The 26,386-nt window shown below is 39.4% G+C and overlaps 2 protein-coding genes across 5 annotated transcripts in view; both read right to left on the reverse strand.

The window, feature by feature from the left end:
- LOC134527771 (uncharacterized) overlaps positions 1–26,386 on the reverse strand; it is a 263,429-nt gene that overhangs the window by 106,176 nt on the left and 130,867 nt on the right. For all 4 annotated transcript variants that reach the window (XM_063360703.1, XM_063360704.1, XM_063360705.1 and 1 more), the window contains exons 17-19: positions 16,389–16,563; positions 14,191–14,374; positions 12,201–12,396 (exon numbers count right to left, since the gene is read on the reverse strand). In XM_063360703.1, coding sequence (XP_063216773.1) covers positions 12,201–12,396; positions 14,191–14,374; positions 16,389–16,563 — 555 coding nt within the window. The remainder of the gene's footprint in view (positions 1–12,200; positions 12,397–14,190; positions 14,375–16,388; positions 16,564–26,386) is intronic.
- LOC134527772 (myb/SANT-like DNA-binding domain-containing protein 3) lies at positions 133–4,272 on the reverse strand. The gene is made up of 3 exons (XM_063360706.1): positions 3,148–4,272; positions 2,647–2,867; positions 133–2,500 (listed from the first exon to the last, which is right to left on the reverse strand). The coding sequence occupies exons 1-3, from the start codon at positions 3,446–3,448 to the stop codon at positions 2,057–2,059; spliced, it is 966 nt and encodes a 321-aa protein (XP_063216776.1). The 5' UTR covers positions 3,449–4,272; the 3' UTR covers positions 133–2,056.

Raw genomic sequence — 26,386 nt, forward strand, 5'->3', positions numbered from 1 at the left:
GGATGAAAAATCCGATTTAGCCAAACAACTACACGAGGTGATCGAGGCCATACGAACAAAGTACTTGCTCGCAAAGCAACATAGATTAGCCGACGAGGTTCGTAAGGAAGAGGAAGTGAAGCCCCTAAGGGCCGGTTTCACCAAGCGAAATTATCTCGATAAAGTAATGAATTATCCAGATTAACTGAATATCCCGTTTCACCACACCGAATATCTCGATCTTTTAGTGTTATCGAGATAAAATATTTTAACCACCGATTTTCGTGGTTAAAGTCTTATTATCGAGATAATATTGTAAAACGAAGTGACGAGAGGAGATTTTAAAAATTGTAATGGCTCGAGGCATGTACAATTTGATTTTTGAAGATGAAAGTGATGAAGAAGATGCCATTGTTCGTCGGCCACGATGGATGCGAGATAGAAGCGATTATTTTGAAATGTATGATGAAGAAGACTTTAAAATACATTTTCGCCTTTCAAAACAGTCGACTATGTTTGTTTTGGAACTTATAGAAAATCAACTACAGTTTCCCGAAAAGTAAGTTTATATTAATATTATTTCCTAATGTTAATTGTTTCTGTAGAATAATAAATATGTATATGAAATCATAGACAAGTAAAATAAAACTCATTTATACGAACATTACATTACAACCTTCAACATACTTTTTTCGTCTTTCACAGGAATATGTCAGTGTCGCCAATGAACCAACTGCTGGCTACACTTCGATTTTATGCTACAGGCTGTAACCAGCTAACCATTGGGGATTATGCTGGCTTTAGTAAACCCACAGCTCACCGAATAATACATAGGGTTAGCTCCGCAATTGCATCTCTTCGACTGCAGTTCATTAAATTCCCAGAGACGATGGAAGAACTGAATTTAGCACAAAGGGATTTCTATGCAATTGCTAAATTTCCCAGGGCTATTGGTGCTATGGATTGCACTCATGTAAAAATCCAGTCACCAGGTTGGTTTAAACACTGATTTTATGCTACCTTTTTATTAAACATTGCAATCCACATACAAGCTTGTTTTATGTTTGTTGCAGGTGGAAACAATGCAGAATTCTACCGTAACAGAAAAGGTTACTTCTCTGTGAATGTGCAAGTAATTTGTAATACAAAATTGGAAATTACAGATATTGTTGCACGATGGCCTGGTTCCTCACATGATAGTACCATATTCAACAATAGCAACAGAAGGGCATGTTTTGAGAGAGGGGAGTATGGTGATTCTGTACTACTTGTTGATGCGGGCTATGCTTGTAGGTCATATCTAATGCCTCCATTAGATAATCCCAGAAGTCCACAGGAACACCTATTTAATGAGTCGCAAATTAGGTCAAGAAATCCTGTAGAGCGAACATTCGGTTGCTGGAAGCGACGTTTCCCAGTCTTATCTTTAGGATTGAGAGTGTCATTAGAACATTCGTTTGCCATCATTGTAGCGACTGGGGTGCTGCATAATATCCTGCGACAAACTGGGGAAGAACTCCCTCCAGACGACCCTAACCTCAATCTCCACCTCCCTTGGCAACAGTTGCTTGAGGAAGGAAATGTACAGCAGAACAACGAAAATGCAAACAGAAGGCCCAGATATGACAGTGTCAGGCATTTACTGATTGAAAACTATTTCAGGAGGTAAATGAAATTTACATATACCTATAATTAAATACCTATATATGTGTGTGTGTTGTAATACTTATTTAAGATACGATTATTTATCACTCTGTGTATTTTCAGTTTGTTGTAGGTCATACTGATCTATATGTCACACAGAGATGCCATCAACTTGAAGATTTGCTGGTGAAAATAACTACATATAGCAAGATGTATGGAATATTTTAATACATTTGCATTGTACAACTGCTTAGATCATACAAAATAATGTGACATAAGCGAACATGTATTATCTTTTATATAATTCTTAACATTTGTACTTGAAACTGTTTGTTAATAGGCACAATGAATATCACTTTGTAAATATACATGTAATATATAACAATTATGTCATGATAGTTGAGCAAATGTTTAATACATAAGAACAATTAAATTACTGCAAATGTTCTAGTTCTTTCTTTATTTTCAAGATTTGTAAAGATAAAAGTTCAGTTTGCAGCTTTTCCTGCTTTACTTTTTCTCGTTCTTGTTGTAACCGCAGTTCCCAGATTTCTTTCATAACTTCTTTTTCCTCGATTGCATGTTTTTTTGCAAGTTCAATTAGTTCGATTTTTGCTGCATTGACAGCACTTACTTCTTTCACTTTGGTGGCCGGGGTTGGTCGCCGCTTGCTAGTAAAGGGAGATTGCACTGAAGCATTTCCCCTACTGCTAGGAGGCATTGCCTTCCCACTACTTGCACTGCATGAATCAGTAGTATTGGTCTGCACTGTGTTTGTGATAGCCGAGTTGTTATTGGAGTGTCGAAGGGCAGAACACACAGGACTGCTGAGCATGGCTGGAGTATAATGCGTCCAGTCGCCATTTGGAAGAGTTACCTGTGGAAAAATTAAATTTGAACATTATGTGAGAGAAATAAAGTTAACACAGTGCATAGGCTATAGCTATACATGATTAATAAGCATAACTATGCACAGTGACACATCCATTAGGTTTTCTCAAAATAAAGTGTAGGCCTACTAACTGTCTCTGCCGTCTCCACGAAAGAAACATCCACTTCTGCTCCGACATCCAGTTGAATGCTGTCATCCTCATCAGTAGGCCTATTTGATGCATCAAATGGTAATATTATTGCATCTGAATCTGAATCGAAGGGATTCTTGGCACCATCGATAGTCGGTTTGATTAGGCTCTGCACTCTCTCACAAATGGGATCCTTACTAACTGTTTTTGAAGGACCTCCACCTGAAAAAATACAGAATTAATTTAGTTATGTGGTGTATATTTCATATCCACTGGTGGTATAGTGCGAAGTGTCTTCTTGACAGTGCAAAGGTTATAGTTCTGATTCCAACTCCACCCAAGATACCTCTTTAATATATTACAATTAATTCAAGTAACTAAAAAAATTGTTATTGCACATGTTTACAATTCGTAAGATTGCATTATGGATAAAAATGCATACAATATTTATTGCTGTACCTAAATATAATGTACCAGGATATACAGACAAAAAATATATTACCTGTTCCAGTTAATACTTGAACTCGTTGATCAGCAGAAGTCTTTCGCGTGTGCTTTTTGAGATTCTCCCACACCGCTTTTAAATTTTCTGCAGTCCTGTGATGTTCTCCAGACATACAATTGAAAGTATCTGCAAGTATTTGCCACTGCTTCATTTTTTGTTGCTGTGAAACACCATCTGTTTTTTTATTTTCAATGATATTGAAATGTTCAGTTACTAAATCTAAAAGAATGTATTTCTCCTGCTGCGATGTATTTTTATTTCTCTGCTTCTTTGACAAATTACAGCCTTGGCTCGCCATAGTAGCCTACGAAATTTCTAGCCAAACTTTGATAACGAAAGGTGTTTACAAACAGAAAATCGCGATAATTTCAGAAGATCGAGTTAAACTTATCTCTATTTTCTCAGAGAAAGATAATATGTGGTGAAACACATATAACTTTATCGAGATAGAAATGGAAGATTAACTTTTTATCTCGATAACATCATCGGGATTTTCAACTCGACTGGTGAAACCGGCCCTAAGTACACGACTGGATAGTTTGATATCCAGGAGGGACGAAGACGTAAAACCTGTTAAAATAAAAATTAAGGAGGAAGAGCTACAGTCTATGCCCGCAGTGAAACGTAAGCGTGGTCTTGAAAACGACACTACTTCTAGCGCGGATTCTACAGCGAAAGACGCACAGCATTGCCGATTTCTCAGGAAGAAAGTACGGGACACATGACCCGAACTCGGGCCGCTAGCGAACGAATACCTAGCCTCTTATGCGTCTGGAACAAGCGATACGACTTATGGTGTGCGTAAAAGCAGGAATAAATGGGTCCTTGGTTCGAAGGAAGTACATTTCTTGCCTACCGATAACATAGAGTGCGGTAAAGACATTATTAAACTAACTCGCGGTCTGTGCGAATTGTTGTTTCTCAAAAAGCCGCGACGGTATTCTGAGGACATGCGTAGATATCATAAACTACTAAAGACCACACATGTAGTTTTCGTAAACAACGATCCGAGGTACGATAACGATATTTGGTTTTGTACTTGTTTGAAATAATAACACACACACAGTAAAGTACATTTTAAATTTTTTGTACATACTTATACATTTTACATATCTTGTTATTGAAAACTTTTTTTTCCTTTACAAAACTTTTACGATTTTTTTTCCTTTGCAAAACTTTTACAATATTTTTTTTTCTTTACAAAACTTTTCAATATTTCTTTCTTTTACAAAATTTTACAAATTTTTTTCCTTTACATTTACTCTGAAAGTTACCTACGTTTACTCCACTAAGCGAGTTAATCACCTATACCTACAGTTAAAAAAAATTACATTATGGGTCTATTAATTTTTTTATTTATATATTTTCTGACACCAGTTTGGGCATTGATGTGCTGCAGTGGCGTAAATTCACATTCTGATAAACTTATATTACGGTACACGTTGCAAAGGTCTCGGGTACACATATATGATTATATTCGGGCCCATTCCTCTTCGGTTTGCTTCATTTCTATCGTGTGGGTAGCCCCGTCACAATATTCTAAACATCGCGTCGAATCTTGTGGGCCTAACATTTCGTGTTCTAAAGCGAGAATATCACTTTTGAATTTTGTTAAGATGCGCTGATGTGAAGTTGTGTTTTTCATTTCATCCAACGAACACGGAAACTTCATTTCCGGTCTACACACGTTAACCGCACACTCGCTGCTCACACAATCTTTAACGGTAACTGAAGCTCCTTCGTCAAACAGATTATTTTGGATATTGAAATGTATATTGTTGGTACACCTCTTAATGTGGTTCATGGCCTCCTCACCACCTGGTTACTCGTAAATGTACGTCACTGCATGTATCATGGGAATGGTACATTGGAAAACTTGCGATGGGCTGAACGTTACGGACTGGAGTCCGTTATGCTTGTCCGTTGTGGTGTATGTAATTGGCGTAGGCCTAGACTCTTTGAAGAGCGTCCATTGGGACATCATGCACTTTGTGATTTGCACCTGACTTCCACGTATGCACGTCCGATGACTCGAACCATTACATCGCTCCGACCAGCGAAGCACTCTGTTCGAATCCAGTCGACGTAGTTCGTAATAAAACGTGTCGCGCACACGCATTTCCACCAACGATTCTTCTTGGCTACGAGTTCACAGATCCTCGAGGGTACATGGGAGTACACTATTTGGTCGGAGGTGGTATACATGACAGTCTTCTGACTTACAAGGTCTATCGTGCACAAAGTCACACTCGTAAAAGGGATCGTTGGATATTATCGTGTGAACCTTTCCATTACAAAACTGTGTTTGTTTAACACCGTTTGAATTAAAGTACGCTACTCGTCTATGGCCGAAAATTAATTCGCTGTACATATTAATGCCCTCGGTTTGAAATGGGGTCTAGGTTTTCCTCACCTGTGATAGTGTCTTCGTCACTTTCCAAGCCACTGTCTGAGCTGCTCCACCACGGAAGCGATAAGTCGATGAAGGCGGAACGACTCGGTGTCTGGTAAGAGGCCTGTCGTAGCCCGGCGGTTGTAGGCGAACGTTGGTTGATTCGTGGAGCTGTTGCTGCTGCTGCAGATGATTATGATGTTAATGGGGGTGCTGCACGAGGCTCGACGCCGGTCGTGGGTGCGGGACTAGATGTGAGGTCGACGGTCGGTGTGAATACTGCGCGAGGCCTACCGCCGTTAAGGCCTAATATTTACGGGTTGTAACAGCTGTCTCGTGGCCAAGTCTTCGTTGGCATCTTGACCTGATGACATGTTGTGAAAAATCGGCTGCTTGACGCGGGAATCGAACACGTCCGGTTGTGCGAATCGATCAAGTCCGACTGTGCGCACAAAGTCAAAGTCCGACTATATGAATCTACTGAGCTGATGCAGGTATAGGTAATTATCTCGCTCGGTGTGGTAAACGCAGGTAACTGAAGGCTTCCCGGGTCCGTCAACCAGTATTTATACCCTAAAAAAGTTAGTGGTGAAGGGGGTAGAGGTGGGAATGACGGAGGGAGGGAGGGAGGGGTGAACATTTTTTTTGAATGGGTGGAAGAACAACAACAGTAGTAGTGGGGGTGTTGGGGGGTGGTTTATTACGATAAAAAATAAACAAATAATAAATTTAAAAAAACGTTTTTTGGGAGGGGCGGGGGAGGTTAGATGATAAATGCAATGAAAAAAAGTGGTGGGGGTCAGTCTGCTGGTGGCTTCCTTGGGGGAAGGATCGGTCACCATTTTTTTTGCCATCACCGTGTTCGAACCGAGCCGTAAATGTATGTTTTTAAAAATAGTTTTATTAAAATTTTATAAATTAATTTTTTTATATATTTTTAAATTTATTCATTGAAATCGGATAATAAATAAATATTTTTAAGATGGCGGCCATAACGTAAATACAAAGGTAACGTCATAATTCAAAATTGCGGAAAACAAAATGCCGGAATGTACGAGAAAACACAATGACGTCATCCAGAATGGCGGATACAAGATGGCAGATCCAAAATGGCCGCCGGGGTCAAGGTCAAAGGTCATGGTCACGGTCATCCAAGATGGCAGCCGTGACGTCACAATCCAAGATGGCGGAAAATAATACAACACCACCGCCTGGCGCCTGTGCCCGGAGGAACTATTTTATACTACTGGTATGGTTAGGTACAAGAGTGTTTTCACATATGAGATGGAACGAGAGCTGGTTCCTTCAACAAGCTGGAAGTAGCACTGTTTATTAACATCTACCAAGACATAATTCAGAGCGATATCATTTCTCCGCATAGGCTCTACAACGTCGATGAGTCTGTTTGCATTATAAACAGTTCAGAGACCCCAAAAATGTTTGCTACTATTGGGAGTAAGCAGGTTAGGGCTTTAACTAATGCTGAAAAGGGATCTCATGTGATGTTGTTTGTTGCATGAGTACAAAATGCAATTTTACCCCGCCGTGCTTAATTTAGCCAAGAAAAATCATGAAAAAGGAGTTGATAGATGAAGTTTCCACCTGTAGTTTGGGCATTGCACAGGACTCAGGATGGATGACAACAGCTGTATTTCATAAAGGTTTGTGCACTTTCAGTTGCATTTACAGATGTGCCAAAACAGACGAAGAGTTTTATTTGTGAACTCTGCATAGGGAAATAATTCCAGACTGATTTCCGGTACAAATATGGTATGCCATTAGTCCGCACACGTATGTCATTTTTCCCGCCTAGGGCGGACAAAATGGTTTTTATCCAAGTTTTTAAAATTTATTCATAATTCTTTTGCTATTGATATAAGTTGATTGATCTCTATTATTAAGTAGTAACCCAAGCATATAAAGCAGCAAAAAGTGTTCAAATTTAATAGTAAATAAACATATGTTGACTGATTTTACAACTAGTAGGCCTATGTGATTTTGTACGCCGTTCCCCTACATATTCAAAATAATTACATACGTTTCGAGAAAAATGCAAGATTTTTTCATGGATATCATGTGTCTGTATACTGTTAAAAAACACAGTAAAATTACGGATTTTTCAGCAGTTTCACCTAAGAAAAGACGAGATTTTCTTAATTTCAGATAACTGGATCTTAGTACAAACTATGCCGTATTCCAACTTCCAAGTACAGTTTTTCATTATAGATCCCCATGGAAAAATAACTTTGTTTCTGCAGAAGTCTAAACAAGTTTTTGAGCACGTCCTTTGAATGGTTCTTGCAATGAGGAAGATTGGTTCAGTTTGTTATTTTGTTCATAATTATTCCTGGTTACAATGTATGTCATAAGAAACATCTATAACGAACAAAAATATGATGAAAATTACGAAAATTATGAACATGAAAACACACAGTGAACAACTAAAATAAGCCCATGTCTAAAAATTATCTGTTTGTGCCTGAGAACGGGAACAGATGTCAGTTCCCGAAACGTAGCAAATGTTTTCTTAGGAAGCCTACTGTATTCGTATATGCTGTCATTGTCGTTTTCCAGAAGATCTATTGTGTCATATTGCTGGGTTCGCCTGAGCGTCTCTGTGTTGTCATTGTTTTCCACATTATCTGTTTAGTATCATTGTTTGGTTTGTCCGTTGGTCGCTGTTGTCCAAAGTAGTTACTGCCTGTATTTACTGTCCTTATTGCTACTGTCTGATAGTTTTAGCCCACTGTGTCCGACTGTGCTGTAATATTTTTTTTTTAGTAATTCCTTCCTTGGAATTTCCGTGCTGCTTATGTTTTGAATTTTTTGACATCGGCTGAATTCAGTTGTGTTTGCATGTTAATTTTTTTGTCACTATTATCTTTTTTAATATTTGGCCGTTATTGAGTTTTATTATGACATACAATATAACCAGCAAAGGCATATGTGCAAAATAACACATTGAATCAAGTATTTGATTGTTTTGCTTACACACCAAGATTATTCTTGTGGATTCGTGTTTAAATAAGTTAACATAGTACCCTTACATTTACGAAGATAACTAACTATATATTTACGAAGATCCCTGGATAATTTGTAATCAGCGTTTTTATAAATGTAAGATGAAAAAATTTAGCAGTGTAATGCCACAGGTCTCAGCATCTGAACAATTTATAAATTGCTCAAGCTTTCTCTGTGTCGTCGATTTATGCATAACACTTACGAACTGTTCTACGTCCCCTTTATAGCTAATTTTTGTTCAAGTATTTTAATTTTAAATATAAATAAAGTTATTAAAGAATTTATTTTTTAATATAATTTTCAGCTAGTTAAGAATTTCCCAGGTAAAGTTTTAGTTTCGGTGTTACTGACTTTTTAATTGTTCTCTTTTTACGTTTTTTTTTCATTAACACAATTTTTTACTATAAAATATATCATGTTTTATTTTGAAGAAGATTTCTGGATCTGATATTTATACAACAGTGTTTGCTGACTGTAACATTCATATAAAGAGCAAGCTAATGATGTAAATATTATTTGCATTTTGGAAACCAGTTGTGGTCATAAACATGATAGACTTTCACCCTTAGTTTCTCCACAACGGGGTATTGGAGACAAGCAAACTATTTCGGATACACAGCAAAAATATTTTTACAGTGAAATTCTTGAATCTTCAAAGGAAATCCAAAGATCCGAGTGAATTTTAAGAACATAATTATTTTTATTTTCGAGCAGGTAGATAGGCACTAATTATTTGATTGTAGACAGAGGACACTAATAAGTGTACCTCATCAGTACATTATGTCGGATAGGTGGACAATTCAACACTATGGCAATCCGGAGGAAACTCTACACTCAACTAAATTCAATGTATTATTTTGTAAATACGCATTTGCTGGTTATAATTTGTCATAAGAAATCTCAATAACGGTAAATAAAGAAAGGTAAAAATAAAAACAAAATGAACATGCAAATACAAAGAAAAAAATTCAGGCGCTTACAAGAAATTAAAAACACAAGTAGCAGAGAAATTCCATGGAAGGAATTTCAAAAATTATTAAAGCACGGATGGACACAGTGGGCTAAAACGAGGGAACAGTAGCGACAAGGAAAGTAAATAAAGAGATTAACGACCTTGGACAACACAGCGACCAACAGACCAACCCAACGAGGATACTAAACAGATAATGTGTTGCCAGGCTGGTTCAGGGCCCCCACATGGCCGGTGATACCGTTGCTATGGCAACGGGGCCCATGGGTCTAGGGGGCCTGCGAAGGAAAGAAAAAAAACTTAAAACTAAAAAGTAGACAATTTTAAATAAATCATAGAAAACAAACAGTAAGGCCTAAATTTGGTTACCGATGAAATATTACACCAGAGTAATATTATTCGGAATATGCTGTGCGTACAGAACGTGTCTGAATCTACAACTGTAACAAAACCACCACCAATTGACGTGACACCATGTTGACAGTGCAGAACACTTACACTCATTTATTTGCCATTATTCAAAATAAATTTACGTTGACAATCGAAACACTGAATTAAAACTAGTTTTAATGTGTTTTAAAAATAATTGTGAAAAGGTTAAAAAAATATATAACTAAAACAATGTACATAAATTAAAAAAAAAAAACATTTTTTATCTCTGTTAGAAAAAAAGGGGGGGGGGGGCGGCATCATGACTTCTAGCAACGGGGCCCACAGAATGATGTGGGGGGGGGGGGGGGTCTGGGCTGGTTGACCAGACGCCGGGCCGCCGTGAAAGAGACAGGCCGCGCTCCAGCTGTCCAGAAGACTCGCGGGGCCTCGCGAGAATAGCAAGTATACGGTGACGGACCTGCATGGATTAGCTCGGCAATGCTTGGCTCTTCCGTTTACGTTGCTCTGCGCAACCAACTAAAGTCTAGTACTTGGCTGTAGTGGTAGCCATGTTTGTTTATATCCTAAATACGTTAGAACGTTTTTTAAAAGACTAAAGAAATATCTAGTGTTATATTATTACTGGGGCGACTGAATTGTTGCCCATTGGAAGGGCAGCCCTTCAGAAAAATCCTGATGGGCTGCCCATCCAAGGGGCAACAATTCAGACAACCTTTCAAAAACACTACTGTAAGGAAAATCCTGATGTGCTGCCCTTCCAAAGGGCAAGTTTTCAGGATTTTTTAAACACTTAAATAAACATGTTTTCAGAAATTGGATGGGCTGCCCTTCCAGTCGCTGTACAAACAAACAATTGCCAGAAAAATCTTGAAAGGCTGCCCATCCAACGAGAAACAATTCAGCTCCCCCTTATTACTTCGTTGTTTATTTTCACTATAGGGCCTATATGTACGTCTGCCCATACTGTGATCTCGAATCATTATGCGAGGGCTGTTTTTTTTTACCCTTCGAAATTCTGTAAAAAAAGGACCAATTGACATAACAATTTTGCTACAAAATGATAAGCAGGGTCTTACTTATTTTTCTACATAATCACCAAAACTATCGAGGCATTAGTCATATCGTAACACAAGCTTCTCGATGCCTTCTTCAAAGAAGTCAGCCGCCAGTAAATAGAGATAACAGGGCCAGCGCCTGGTTTTCCCTCTCCCTCACGACGCTGGTATAAGGTGGATGACTAATCGCGCGGCGCACTGGCTACAGCGCAGCGTCAAGACTTATCACAAGATTTGTGAATAGTGGGGCAGAATGCGCCGCACTATTAGTCTATCTGCCTCACAGCGGCCTTGTGAGGGAGAGGGAAATCCAGGTGCTGACCCTGTTATCTCAATTCACTGGCTGTTAACTTCTTCGAAAAAGGCGTCGAGAAGCTTGTATTACAATATGACAAATGCCTCGATCGTTTTAGCGATTATGTAGAAAAATAAGTAAGACCCTGCTGTACTTTTGGTGATAAAATTATTATGTTATGTAAATTTGTCTTTTTTTATAGCTCATCGGAGGTTGAAAAAGAAACAGCCCTCATCTATATCTTTACTTAAAAAATATTGCGTAACCTTGAAATGCAATCTCATTGGTTACCATTTCTTATGTTTCGGTGTATTGTGGAAGCACCATTCGCGCTAGTGAAATGTTCCAGGAGATCAATTTACGTTAACGTGATCCGTCTCTTTTTCCGTGCCATTGCATAACGGGCCTTAGAGATGAATAACGTTATTACGGGAACTGACATTTAGTTAAGCTGGAAGTAGTAGGACAAGCCCGTGACTTGCACTCGCTCCTAGCCGCCGTCCGACCAGACATACACGGGGCCGTCATTTCCTGGCCAGGGACAGGAAGTGACGTCACCAACCTTTGATTTCCATAAAGAACAAAAATGAAAATAAAAATAAATAGTACAACATAAGAGGCATCACCAATCAGTTCGTTTTTTTTATTACACTTTAATAATTTAAAGTTTCTGGTACACTGCAGTACTGATACTATGATCATCTACGGGTGGCTCCTGTGATGAGCTGAGACCGGGAATTTGGTCAACAACCCAGGAGTTACTATGCCACATTATATACTGTGACAGATCATTGCATTGGCAAAAAAACGAACCCAAGATGGCGTCTTTGGATTCTCTACCTCTTTGCTAAAATAAAGCTATTAATAGTCGACAAACATTTATAACAATTATGCCAGAATTATGATTCATTGTTTATTACTCACCTGGTGATCTTGTGAAAATGCTCGATGGTGTGTTGGTTTTTGCTTTTTGGGCGATCACAGACCAGTCGTCGCTATCGTAGCAGTTTTTAAATCCAGGTACCATTAAAAATATGGGGTTTTCATTTTCAGAACTTCCCAAATTGTCATACAGGTAAGATTCTAAGTAGAGAATTTTACCATTGTCATCGACTCCAACCTGTTATGCGTACACATAGAGTAAATAAACAAATCATTTGCTATATATATATATAAATTCATATTTTTGCAGTTAAAGTATCATAACTATAAGAATATTTCGATGCTGCATGCTGTAGATAATAATCACAAAACCAACAAATTGTGTAATTAAGAAAATATTTAAATGTTGCGAACTTTAGAGACCTTTGAACTTCTACCAAAATATTAGATACCATATATATACCTGATGCATAGTAAAGACGATATACCTACAAATATTTCGTAAAATAATATTTACAGATTTTTATGGCTACCATAAATAATGAAGAAAAAAATAGAAATTATAAATAAGTTTGGTTACAAAGTCTTTAATGTCTTCCTGGGCTGTAGCTATGATTTATTAGCGATTTTGCGAGATTAATGAATGTCAGTATAGTTTTAATGTAAATACTAAATTAATTAATTTACAGTATAGCCTAATGGTATTTACAATTTTGACAGATAACTTTCCATAATTCTTGAAGAAAACCAACGCTCAACTTTATTTTTTTCTTTATTGTAAAGTTTAAATAATCTGAACACGAGCAGCTAGACTGGTGCCTGACTACATAATGCACTGAGCCACAGAATAACAAATTAAAGACCTTTCACAAACTGTATTTCAGGTCTCAAAAATCTCAAAACATCATATTTTCTTACCTTAATATAGTTAATATTTATGGTATTATTAATTTTCTTGTTTTTACTTTGATATTTAACACATTTTTAATTTGTTGATCACAAACTACAAATCAATATTTTGTGTAATATCTCATAAAGTATGAACACAGATAAATAATTGGAGCTGTGTCATTCAAAGTTTGAGTGATCAGATCAACTCCTCCTCTTCCCCAGGGGTGATTCCAGTTCATTTTCTCTCGAGGTCACATCCGGAACTTTATGAGAGCAGAAATGTTTTCTCGGGATGCACGTGTTACCCCAACCCCCCTCCCCCCCACCCACCTTATTAACGTTTCATTCTTTTATAACTCCATTATCACCTCACAGGGTCACAACGCCAAGTCTCGAAAACAGGACACTGGCTCTCTTAATTTGTTTTCTGCTCTCACCAGTCTTAGGATTTGACATAGTGTTTTAGATTTAAATAGGACTGTAGTTACGTAGGAACAAAAAGAGCGAGTCTTCTAGTACTCGCCAGAGATGTGTAACATCTAACCTTTGTAACAAGCAAATTCATGTGTTCTCATGCTGAAAAAACACTTATAATACGCATCTCGGACACAAAGTTTAACGTAGAATTATCTGAAATAATGCCGAGCGTGCTAAATATACGAAAATTGTGTTTCCAAATACATTTCCTGACGCGAAACACGCGTAATTTCCGCACCCGCCCCTAGAATTCACAGCCAAAGCAGCTATATCGATTTGCAGAGTGAAAGGTTAAACTATATAATGTAATTGCTCTGATAAAAGAGAAAAAGGCTTGAATAATTACTAAACAACGGCTATGGATTTCATTTTCGACAAGGAATTTGATTAAAATACTTTGTATCTTGTTGAAATGTATTAAAAAGTTAACCTATAATGTTTCCCTTTGTCTCTATGAACTTTGGTACACACCATCCGCCACATATGGCAGCACCGTGGTTACATATTTCTGTTCCATGCGACTTTCGTTCCATTCACGAAATTACTCCTACGAAATGCTGTATACAGAGCGCTAAGAAAATGTATTTGTTCACGTGTAAGATTCTCTGGTTCTGTCCACTCAGTGTCGCAGTAGGTGTGGATAAGGGCTTTATGGCGGAGTGACCTTGTAGTCGACGGCGACCTCGTCCCTCTTGCCGAAGGCGGCCATGTTGTCGCTCATGGCCATGGCCATCCTGACCGGCCGGCGCAGGAGGTGCGCTGCTAGCGCGCAGGCCGCGGCCACGAAGTTGGCGCGGGTCAGCTTGCCGCCGAAGGCCCCGCCCAGGCGACGCACGCGCACTGAGATGCTGCAACCGACGGCCGTGCGGTCCACACACTGTAGTGCTGGCCACACAACTAGACTCATGTTCTGCGACTATAGGGCAGTTTCAAAACTTAGAATGATCCAAAGATTTTAAAGTGAAACTTCTTTGAGCGCGATGAGAGCACAATTTCAAGGCCGAATTTTAATGCAACGTTTTCGTGAAACATTGTTGTGAAACGTTTCTGACACAAAAATATCAGATTATAGGTACTTGGCCAAAGAGATATAAATAGAGCACTACACTATATACGCTTTCGTTCTCTTTGTATGATGATTCGTCCCCCGCCGAAAAATACCCAGAGTGAGATAGATGAACGAAAGAATAAGATAGAGAGTATGCTCATGTGCTTGTTTCAGAAAATAGATATAGTTATCCTATAGTCAGCTACAAATGCCTTTAATTTTATTTTTGCTACCGGCGCACTCGTGTTGCTCCTTGTTCAACCATCAGCGTATAGAGCGCTGTTGAGACAGTCCCTGCATAGTGCTACCTTGTATGAATTTCATATTTATTTCAGAGATTTGGAGTGTTCAAATGGCTGAATTGTTTGAAGAAACAGTAATACGCACAGTTTTTCTTTATGGTGTGAGTATTCCAACAGTAAATAATATTTACAGTTAATTAATCATTATTAGAAAATTGTCTTCTTTCTCTCTTTTTCTCTCTCTGCCGTTTTACTCTTCACGATATAGGTACTTACAAGTCGAGGTTTGAATTGCCAAAGAAGTTTCACTTCTATCACGTGTACTCAGTTACAAGTGCTATTTATTACTATAGCAGTGGACAGTAAAACCCTATTTTAACGGGTCCATAAACATAAACACTCGCTTTATCTGCAAAGTTTCACTGAGGAAAATAGAAACAGTTAATATGTTAAAATAAATTGGAAATATTTTTTTTTTTTCGCTTGGTTTATTATATCCTATATATACGAAGTTAAATAAAACATTTAAAACACTATAAAAAAACGAGAACATTGTTTTTTTCACTTGACTGTAGATATCTGTTTGTTTCATATAAAGTTTGACACCATCATCCGCCAATTTTCGCTGATCCCAAAGTTTAGAGATCTACGAAGGTAATTTCGTAAAACAAATTGCTTTTGATACCATCATTTTCCTTTTACTCCAGCGGTGAAAGTGTACTAAGTGCCACATAAACACATGTTTGTGTTCTGCACGAGACTGACCTGCTACTGTCGATTCCCAAAACATGCGCGCGCGGCTTAGAAGGTGGAACAGATCAAGCACTGCCGTACCAATTAAGATTTACATGGCACATTGACTATTATTTATTTCATTATTAATCTCTCGTGTTTCAAATTTAAAAATTACTTTTTTCTAAGGTTCCATCAATTTTATCGTCAGTTCTTTGTACACTAATAACTATATGCATTTGCCATCCTATATAAATCGTGCTGAGCAGAGAACAAATAATTTGTTCTGTGAGGAAGTTGTTTGGATATTTAAAAAAAAAAATAAAAATAAAAGTATTCGGAAAACGGATCATTCAAATGAAGTTGAAATTTGGTAAATTCCCACCGTTTTATCGTGCATCATTTGAATAATCACTATCTAGGTTTATTTCTTCAAGCAGCCACACCGCTAATGTTGTGTGCATAAAATCGATAAAATAAAACTGTCTTATACGAAGAAAAAAATTATGTGCAGATTGTGAGTATAACGGTGATTAACTGTTGTATTAGTAGCTCTAAAGTCCAAAGATATATAGTTCGGGGTATTAGAGCATGCTCAACATGCTTGCTATAAATTAGCTACTGAAGAAACACATTGGGTCGTAAGGGGGAGATACAGAAAACGTAAAGCACCATATGATTTCAATGGATAACAGTTTTGTATCGTTGGAGTTTGAATATTTGCATTCGCTGAGGCAGATATCACATATTAAGAGATTTCAAAACTTTATTTCTAAGGAAACATATTCAATATGATTTTTAAATTCCAGATTAAGCGATTGGTTTTTTACTGTCACACACCTGTTCTCCTCGATGTCAAGGATCTGTGCTATGGCCACCTGGCAAAGACTATGCCACTGAGTGGACGGGTACACTTCGAGTCCATTTTCTGTCGGAACAACACAGCATGTCTGTGTCTCCATGTGGTAATGGTACTGGGATCCCATATCGAATTTCCCCTCCACCACATGAGTCGCTGCAAACACAAATCGATAATGTGATTTTTAGAAAGAGGAAAAAGAGAATTACTTTACCTGGTTATTCAAGACAGGGCCTTAATTAAGATATCTTGTTCCCTATAAGTAGTATATGAATGATGGTCCGAGCGCAGGGTTCAGGGTGTGGAGCCGAGAGCCGGCTCCGCCATATTGGATTAGTGACGTCACGGCGGCAAAAATTCCTCAAAATTCCTCAAAAATGACTCAAAATGACTCAAAATTTCCCGTTTTAAGAAAAAAATTCCCGTTTTCGAGGGAAAAATTCCCGTTTCGAGAGAAAATTTCCCGTTTTTTCCTCAAAAATCCCAACGGCTAGAAATGTCCTGATAGAGGCTTAAGCATCCTTAACTCAAGCCTCAGTTAAGCCTCTATCAGGATGTGACCTAGACCTTTGACCTTGACCCCGACGACCATCTTGGATCCGCCATTTTGGATGACGTCATTTCGTTTTCTAGAAAATTCCGGCATTGTGTTATCCGCCATTTTGAATTATGTCGTCATCGCTGCAATTTCCGTTACGGCCGCCATCTTTAAATTTATTATCCGATTTTAATGAAAAAAAGTTTTAAAATTATAAAAAATTAAATAATAAAAAATTTAATAAAATATTTAAAAAACAAACATTTACGACACGGAGCTCGGAGTCCTCGGTTCAAACCCGACGAGTGCAAAAAAAAAATAAAAATGGCGACCGATCCTTCCCCCGCAGTGGCTGCAGGCATACTGACTCCCACCACTTTTTTTCAAAGCATATATATCGTCAGGTAGTATGACGTCATGTCCGCCATCTTGAAATTTGGACGCCATCTTGAAAATCTTTATTTATTATCCGATTTTAATGAAAAAAATTCCAAAATTCATCAAAAAATTCCAAAATTCATCAAAAAATTAACGTATTTGAATTCTGTTTGATTATATCGATGTACGTCCTTGGTTCGATTCCCGACGAGAGTAAACAGTCGATCCTTCCTCCATGAAAGCTACCTAGACTGATCTATCACCACCAATACCAAGGTATATATCATCAACTGGTATGACATCATGTCAGCCATCTTGTCTTCATCCACTGGAGACCACCATCTTGTTTTCATCTGCTAGAGTGTGCCGATATCATGTAGTATAATTATCTGGTCACCACACCTTTGACCTTGACCTTGAACTTTGACCTTGACCTTGAACTTTGACCTTGACCTTTAACTTTGACCTTGACCTTTAACTTTGACCTTGACCTTGAAATTTGACCTTGACCTTGAAATTTGACTTTGACCTTGAAATTTTACTTTGTCCTTGAAATTTGACTTTGTCCTAGTCGACCATCATGGATCCGACATTTTATGTTCAGTACATGCTACCAGGAGCGACCACCTGCTGGAGTACACCATCTTGTGCGTGTACTCGTATTATAGAGTACATTTCCATCTGGTTAATTTTATTCTAACATGCTACATTGCAGTAATCATTTATTACCGAGGTGCCCCCCCCCCCCCCCCCCCGCCATCCTGAAATTTGGGCGACATCTTGAAATCATGTAATTATTTAGCTAGAAATGCGGGAAAAATTCCAATAGTCTCCGAAAAAATCAATTAATTCACAAATTGAATCGATGGATCCCTGTCCACGGTTCGATTCTTGACCAGAGACAGTTGTAACTAATTATTAAATAAATGTTAGGTTCTGTTTTCCATTACCTTTCGCGGAGTTTATTAATCATTCACTCTACGAAAATCAACTCAAGTCATTATACCGGACCAACGAATTAAATCAGTGCCGATTAGCCTATTATGAAAGTCTAATTTTTCAATAATCTGAATAACATATAAGCCGTTCATGTACAAAGCCACACATATAGATCAATTGCCTTCAGTCCATGAGACCGAGTCATGTCATTATCAGACGTATAGGCTAGTCATTTCAGGACCACATGACCTTCGTAATCCATCGTGACATTTTTATACATTCTAAAGGACCAAGTAACCTTGTAAAATATTTTAGTAACACCAAGAGGTGATAAACTAGTAAATATTCAATCACTACATTTTGTACTACGCGCAATCAACAAAAAAGGAAGCACCAACAACGGAAAGACAGCACCACCAACGAAAAGACAGCTCATTTGGAAGCACCGACAACGAAAACGCAGCACCGCCAACGTAAATACAGCACATTTGGAAGCACCGACAACGAAAAGACAGCAGTAACACCGAAAAGACAGAACATTTGGAAGCACCGACAACGAAAAGGCACCACATTTGGAAGCACCAACATCTAAAAGACAGCACCGCCATCGAAAAGGCAGCACATTTTGGAAGCAACAACAACGAAAAGGCAGCACCGTCATCGTAAAGGCACGGACCGCAAGACCGGGTCATGTCAATATCAGACATATAGACCATGAACTCAGTACACACAGGAAAAAGGAATGTACACGTAGGAAAACGGAACGTACACGCTGTAAAACGGAATATACACACAGGAAAACAAAATTTACACTCAGGAAAATGGAACGTACACGCAGGAAAAACGGAATGTACGCGCAGGAAAACGAAAGGTACACGCAGTAAAACGGAACGTACACGCAGGAAAAACGGAACGTACACGCAGGAAAAACGGAACGTACACGCAGGAAAAACGGAACGTACACGCAGGAAAACGGAACGTACACGCAGGAAAACGGAAGGTACACGCAGGAAAACGGAAGGTACACACAGGAAAACGGAAGGTACACGCAGTAAAACGGAACGTACACGCAGGAAAAACGGAAGGTACACGCAGGAAAACGGAACGTACACGCAGGAAAACGGAAGGTACACGCAGGAAAACGGAACAAACACGCAGGAAAACGGAAGGTACACGCAGGAAAACGGAAGGTACACGCAGGAAAACGGAACGTACACGCAGGAAAACGGAACGTACACGCAGGAAAAACGGAAGGTACACGCAGGAAAACGGAACGTACACGCAGGAAAACGGAAGGTACACGCAGGAAAACGGAATGTACACGCAGGAAAAACGGAACGTACACGCAGGAAAACGGAAGGTACACGCAGGAAAACAGAACGTACACGCAGGAAAACGGAACGTACACGCAGGAAAACGGAATGTACTTGCAGGAAAACGGAACGTACACGCAGGAAAACAGATCGTACACGCAGGAAAACGGAACGTATACGCAGGAAAACGGAATTTACACGCAGGAAAACAGAAAGTACACGCAGGAAAACGGAACGTACACGCAGGAAAACGGAACGTATACGCAGGAAAAACGGAACGTACACACAGTAAACGGAACGTACACGCAGGAAACGGAACGTACACACAGGCTCCAATATTCATTGGCTTCAATATTCATTGGCTCCATCAGTCATTGTCTCCAACAGTCTTTTGGTTCCAAAAGTTTTTTGGCTCTAAATATATATGGCTAGAATTCTTCGAGTCTAAGAGACTATGAGACCACATGGCTACGAGTCTAAAATGATCTAGATATTTTACGAGTTATACACGGCTTGCGAGGCTAGAGCTACGAAGCTTCTAGTTCACAAGTTTACGTGACTGCGAGGATACAGAACTACTAGTCTACATGAGTACTTGACTACGAAGCTACTCGTCTACAAGGCTCCGATTGCAGCATCTGTCTTCGTCAGAATTTTCTCTCTTGCTCCAACTGCACCGCCATCATTATGTTATAAGATTACATGGATACTTGCTTACGTAGCTTCAAGTCTACGAGACTCCATTACATCATGTCTACGATACTACGAGCCATGAGGTTACGAGACTACGTGACTACGAATCTTCAAGTTGACGAGACTGCGAGGCTACAGATCTACGAAGCCTCTAGAAAACGAGTTTACGTGTCTGCATGGATACAGGAATACAAGTCTGCATGAGTTCTTGACTACGAAGCTACTCGTCTACAAGGCTACAATTACTACATTTGTCTTCGACGGAATTTTCTCTTTTACTACATCTGCTCCATCACCATTATGTTATAAGATTACAAGGCTACTTGCTTACGTAGCTTCAAGTCTACGAGGCTCCAATGCATCATGACTACGAGACTAAGTGCCATGAGGTTACGAGACTATGCGATTACAAGTCTTCAAGGTTACGTGATCCTGAGGCTATAGGACTACCAAGCTTCCTGAACGTATGGTTACGAGACTGCATGACTAATTGGCGGCGCGGCTACGAAACTTCATGTCTCTAACTGACTACAATAGCACTATTCAGTGGTGAGAGTTAATTTATCTCATGCAAAGGTACTTGCTGCAAGTAGTTCCGCTTTTCAACATCAGATGACGTCACGTGTTGCTTGCAGGTAAATAATATTTATTTCTTATATGCGGGATGCTCACTATCGATCGCATAAGAAGGATGGCTTCGTTAGTCTCCAAGGAGAAGGAAGTTCGTCCTTCCTGCTAGTGCTTCTTAGATTTCTCACGGTCCACCATCTTGGATTGCGACGTTACGGCGACCATCTTTGATGGGTGTGACCTTGACCTTTGACCGAAACCGCAGGAATGATCGCAAGCACTCGGATTAATCATCAAAATATTGATAAGAATAATCAGGAGCACACGGAGAAAACCATCACAATATTGATAAGAATAATCAGAAGCACACGGAGAAAAACAACACATGTTTTCTTTGATATCATAAAATTACAGGAAAAAATTTAAAAATAAAAATAAATTAATAAAAAATTTAAAAAAATTAAAAAATACATAAACTGAATCTGCTAGCTTGTAAACTTATCATTGTTGAGCAAAGATAGAGTTTTAGTACAAGCCAGAATTTTATGTATTTTTTAATTTTTTAAATTTTTTTATTAATTTATTTTTATTTTTAAATTTTTTTCCTGTAATTATATGATATCAAAGAAAACATGTGCTGTTTTTCTCCGTGTGCTTCTGATTATTCTTATCAATATTGTGATGGTTTTCTCCGTGTGCTCCTGATTATTCTTATCAATATTTTGATGATTAATCCGAGTGCTTGCGATCATTACTGCGGTTTCGTTCAAAGGTCAAGGTCACACCCATAAAGATGGTCGCCGTAACGTCGCAATCCAAGATGGTGGACCGTGAGAAATCTAAGAAGCACTAGCAGGAAGGACGAACTTCCTTCTCCTTGGAGACTAACGAAGCCATCCTTCTTATGCGATCGATAGTGAGCATCCCGCATATAAGAAATAAATATTATTTACCTGCAAGCAACACGTGACGTCATCTGATGTTGAAAAGCGGAACTACTTGCAGCAAGTACCTTTGCATGAGATAAATTAACTCTCACCACTGAATAGTGCTATTGTAGTCAGTTAGAGACATGAAGTTTCGTAGCCGCGCCGCCAATTAGTCATGCAGTCTCGTAACCATACGTTCTGGAACCTTGGTAGTCCTATAGCCTCAGGATCACGTAACCTTGAAGACTTGCAATCGCATAGTCTCGTAACCTCATGGCACGTAGTCTCGTAGTCATGATGCATTGGAGCCTCGTAGACTTGAAGCTACGTAAGCAAGTAGCCTTGTAATCTTATAACATAATGGTGATGGAGCAGATGTAGTAAAAGAGAAAATTCCGTCGAAGAAAATGTAGTAATTGTAGCCTTGTAGACGAGTAGCTTCGTAGTCAAGAACTCATGCAGACTTGTATTCCTGTATCCATGCAGACACGTAAACTCGTTTCTAGAGGCTTCGTAGATCTGTAGCCTCGCAGTCTCGTCAACTTGAAGATTCGTAGTCACGTAGTCTCGTAACCTCATGGCTCGTAGTATCGTAGACATGATGTAATGGAGTCTCGTAGACTTGAAGCTACGTAAGCAAGTATCCATGTAATCTTATAACATAATGGTGGCGGTGCAGTTGGAGCAAGAGAGAAAATTCTGACGAAGACAGATGCTGCAATTGGAGCCTTGTAGACGAGTAGCTTCGTAGTCAAGTACTCATGTAGACTAGTAGTTCTGTATCCTCGCAGTCACGTAAACTTGTGAACTAGAAGCTTCGTAGCTCTAGCCTCGCAAGCCGTGTATAACTCGTAAAATATCTAGATCATTTTAGACTCGTAGCCATGTGGTCTCATAGTCTCTTAGACTCGAAGAATTCTAGCCAAATATATTTAGAGCCAAAAGACTTTTGGAACCAAAAGACTGTTGGTGACAATGACTGATGGAGCCAATGAATATTGAAGCCAATGAATATTGGAACTTGTGTGTACGTTCCGTTTCCTGCGTGTACGTTCCGTTTACTGTGTGTACGTTCCGTTTTTCCTGCGTGTACGTTCCGTTTTCCTGCGTGTACGTTCCGTTTTCCTGCGTGTACTTTCTGTTTTCCTGCGTGTAAATCCCGTTTTCCTGCGTATACGTTCCGTTTTCCTGCGTGTACGATCTGTTTTCCTGCGTGTACGTTCCGTTTTCCTGCGTGTACATTCCGTTTTCCTGCGTGTACGTTCCGTTTTCCTGCGTGTACGTTCTGTTTTCCTGCGTGTACCTTCTGTTTTCCTGCGTGTACGTTCCGTTTTTCCTGCGTGTACATTCCGTTTTCCTGCGTGTACCTTCCGTTTTCCTGCGTGTACGTTCCGTTTTCCTGCGTGTACCTTCCGTTTTTCCTGCGTGTACGTTCCGTTTTCCTGCGTGTACCTTCCGTTTTCCTGCGTGTACCTTCCGTTTTCCTGCGTGTTTGTTCCGTTTTCCTGCGTGTACCTTCCGTTTTCTGCGTGTACGTTCCGTTTTCCTGCGTGTACCTTCCGTTTTTCCTGCGTGTACGTTCCGTTTTACTGCGTGTACCTTCCGTTTTCATGTGTGTACCTTCCGTTTTCCTGCGTGTACTTTCCGTTTTCCTGCGTGTACCTTCCGTTTTCCTGCGTGTACGTTCCGTTTCCCTGCGTGTACCTTCCGTTTTTCCTGCGTGTACGTTCCGTTTTACTGCGTGTACCTTCCGTTTTCCTGTGTGTACCTTCCGTTTTCCTGCGTGTACGTTCCGTTTTTCCTGCTTGTACGTTCCAATTTTCCTGCGTGTACGTTCCGTTTTCCTGCGTGTAAATTCCGTTTTCCTGCGTGTAAATTCCGTTTTCCTGCGTGTAAATTACGTTTTCGTGCGTGTATGTTCCGTTTTCCTGCGTGTACCTTCCGTTTTTCCTGCGTGTACGTTCCGTTTTCCTGCGTGTACCTTCCGTTTTCCTGCGTGTACGTTCCGTTTTCCTGCGTGTACCTTCCGTTTTTCCTGCGTGTACGTTCCGTTTTACTGCGTGTACCTTCCGTTTTCCTGTGTGTACGTTCCGTTTTCCTGCGTGTACGTTCCGTTTTTCCTGCGTGTACGTTCCGTTTTTCCTGCGTGTACGTTCCGTTTTTCCTGCGTGTACGTTCCGTTTTACTGCGTGTACCTTTCGTTTTCCTGCGCGTACATTCCGTTTTTCCTGCGTGTACGTTCCATTTTCCTGAGTGTAAATTTCGTTTTCCTGTGTGTATATTCCGTTTTACAGCGTGTACTTTCCGTTTTCCTACGTGTACATTCCTTTTTCCTGTGTGTACTGAGTTCATGGTCTATATGTCTGATATTGACATGACCCGGTCTTGCGGTCCGTGCCTTTACGATGACGGTGCTGCCTTTTCTTTGTTGTTGCTTCCAAAATGTGCTGCCTTTTCGATGGCGGTGCTGTCTTTTAGATGTTGGTGCTTCCAAATGTGGTGCCTTTTCGTTGTCGGTGCTTCCAAATGTTCTGTCTTTTCGTTGTCACTGCTGTCTTTTCGTTGTCGGTGCTTCCAAATGTGCTGTATTTACGTTGGCGGTGCTGCCTTTTCGTTGTCGGTGCTTCCAAAATGGGCTGCCTTTTCGATGGCGGTGTTGTCTTTTAGATGTTGGTGCTTCCAAATGTGGTGCCTTTTCGTTGTCACTGCTGTCTTTTCGTTGTCGGTGCTTCCAAATGTGATGTATTTACGTTGGCGGTGCTGCCTTTTCGTTGTCGGTGCTTCCAAATGAGCTGTCTTTTCGTTGGTGGTGCTGTCTTTCCGTTGTTGGTGCTTCCTTTTTTGTTGATTGCGCGTAGTACAAAATGTAGTGATTGAATATTTACTAGTTTATCACCTCTTGGTGTTACTAAAATATTTTACAAGGTTACTTGGTCCTTTAGAATGTATAAAAATGTCACGATTGATTACGAAGGTCATGTGGTCCTGAAATGACTAGCCTATACGTCTGATAATGACATGACTCGGTCTCATGGACTGAAGGCAATTGATCTATATGTGTGGCTTTGTACATGAACGGCTTATATGTTATTCAGATTATTGAAAAATTAGACTTTCATAATAGGCTAATCGGCACTGATTTAATTCGTTGGTCCGGTATAATGACTTGAGTTGATTTTCGTAGAGTGAATGATTAATAAACTCCGCGAAAGGTAATGGAAAACAGAACCTAACATTTATTTAATAATTAGTTACAACTGTCTCTGGTCAAGAATCGAACCGTGGACAGGGATCCATCGATTCAATTTGTGAATTAATTGATTTTTTCGGAGACTATTGGAATTTTTCCCGCATTTCTAGCTAAATAATTACATGATTTCAAGATGTCGCCCAAATTTCAGGATGGCGGGGGGGAGGGGGGGGGGCACCACGGTAATAAATGATTACTGCAATGTAGCATGTTAGAATAAAATTAACCAGATGGAAATGTACTCTATAATACGAGTACACGCACAAGATGGTGTACTCCAGCAGGTGGTCGCTCCTGGTAGCATGTACTGAACATAAAATGTCGGATCCATGATGGTCGACTAGGACAAAGTCAAATTTCAAGGACAAAGTAAAATTTCAAGGTCAAAGTCAAATTTCAAGGTCAAGGTCAAATTTCAATGTCAAGGTCAAATTTAAGGTCAAGGTCAAATTTCAAGGTCAAAGTCAAATTTCAAGGTCAAGGTCAAATTCCAAGGTCAAGGTCAAATTTCAAGGTCAAGGTCAAATTTCAAGGTCAAGGTCAAATTCCAAGGTCAAGGTCAAATTTCAAGGTCAAGGTCAAATTTCAAGGTCAATGTCAAAGTTTAAGGTCAAGGTCAAAGTTAAAGGTCAAGGTCAAAGGTCAAGGTCAAAGTTCAAGGTCAAGGTCAAAGGTGTGGTGACCATATAATTATACTACATGATATCGGCACACTCTAGCAGATGAAAACAAGATGGTGGTCTCCAGTGGATGAAGACAAGATGGCTGACATGATGTCATACCAGTTGATGATATATACCTTGGTATTGGTGGTGATAGATCAGTCTAGGTAGCTTTCATGGAGGAAGGATCGACTGTTTACTCTCGTCGGGAATCGAACCAAGGACGTACATCGATATAATCAAACAGAATTCAAATACGTTAATTTTTTGATGAATTTTGGAATTTTTTTCATTAAAATCGGATAATAAATAAAGATTTTCAAGATGGCGTCCAAATTTCAAGATGGCGGACATGACGTCATACTACCTGACGATATATATGCTTTGAAAAAAAGTGGTGGGAGTCAGTATGCCTGCAGCCACCGCGGGGGAAGGATCGGTCGCCATTTTTATTTTTTTTTGCACTCGTCGGGTTTGAACCGAGGACTCCGAGCTCCGTGTCGTAAATGTTTGTTTTTTAAATATTTTATTAAATTTTTTATTATTTAATTTTTTATAATTTTAAAATTTTTTTCATTAAAATCGGATAATAAATTTAAAGATGGTGGCCGTAACGGAAATTGCAGCGATGACGACATAATTCAAAATGGCGGATAACACAATGCCGGAATTTTCTAGAAAACGAAATGACGTCATCCAAAATGGCG

The sequence above is a fragment of the Bacillus rossius genome, chromosome 1 (genome assembly GCF_032445375.1).
Source record: "Bacillus rossius redtenbacheri isolate Brsri chromosome 1, Brsri_v3, whole genome shotgun sequence".
NCBI lineage: Eukaryota > Metazoa > Arthropoda > Insecta > Phasmatodea > Bacillidae > Bacillus > Bacillus rossius.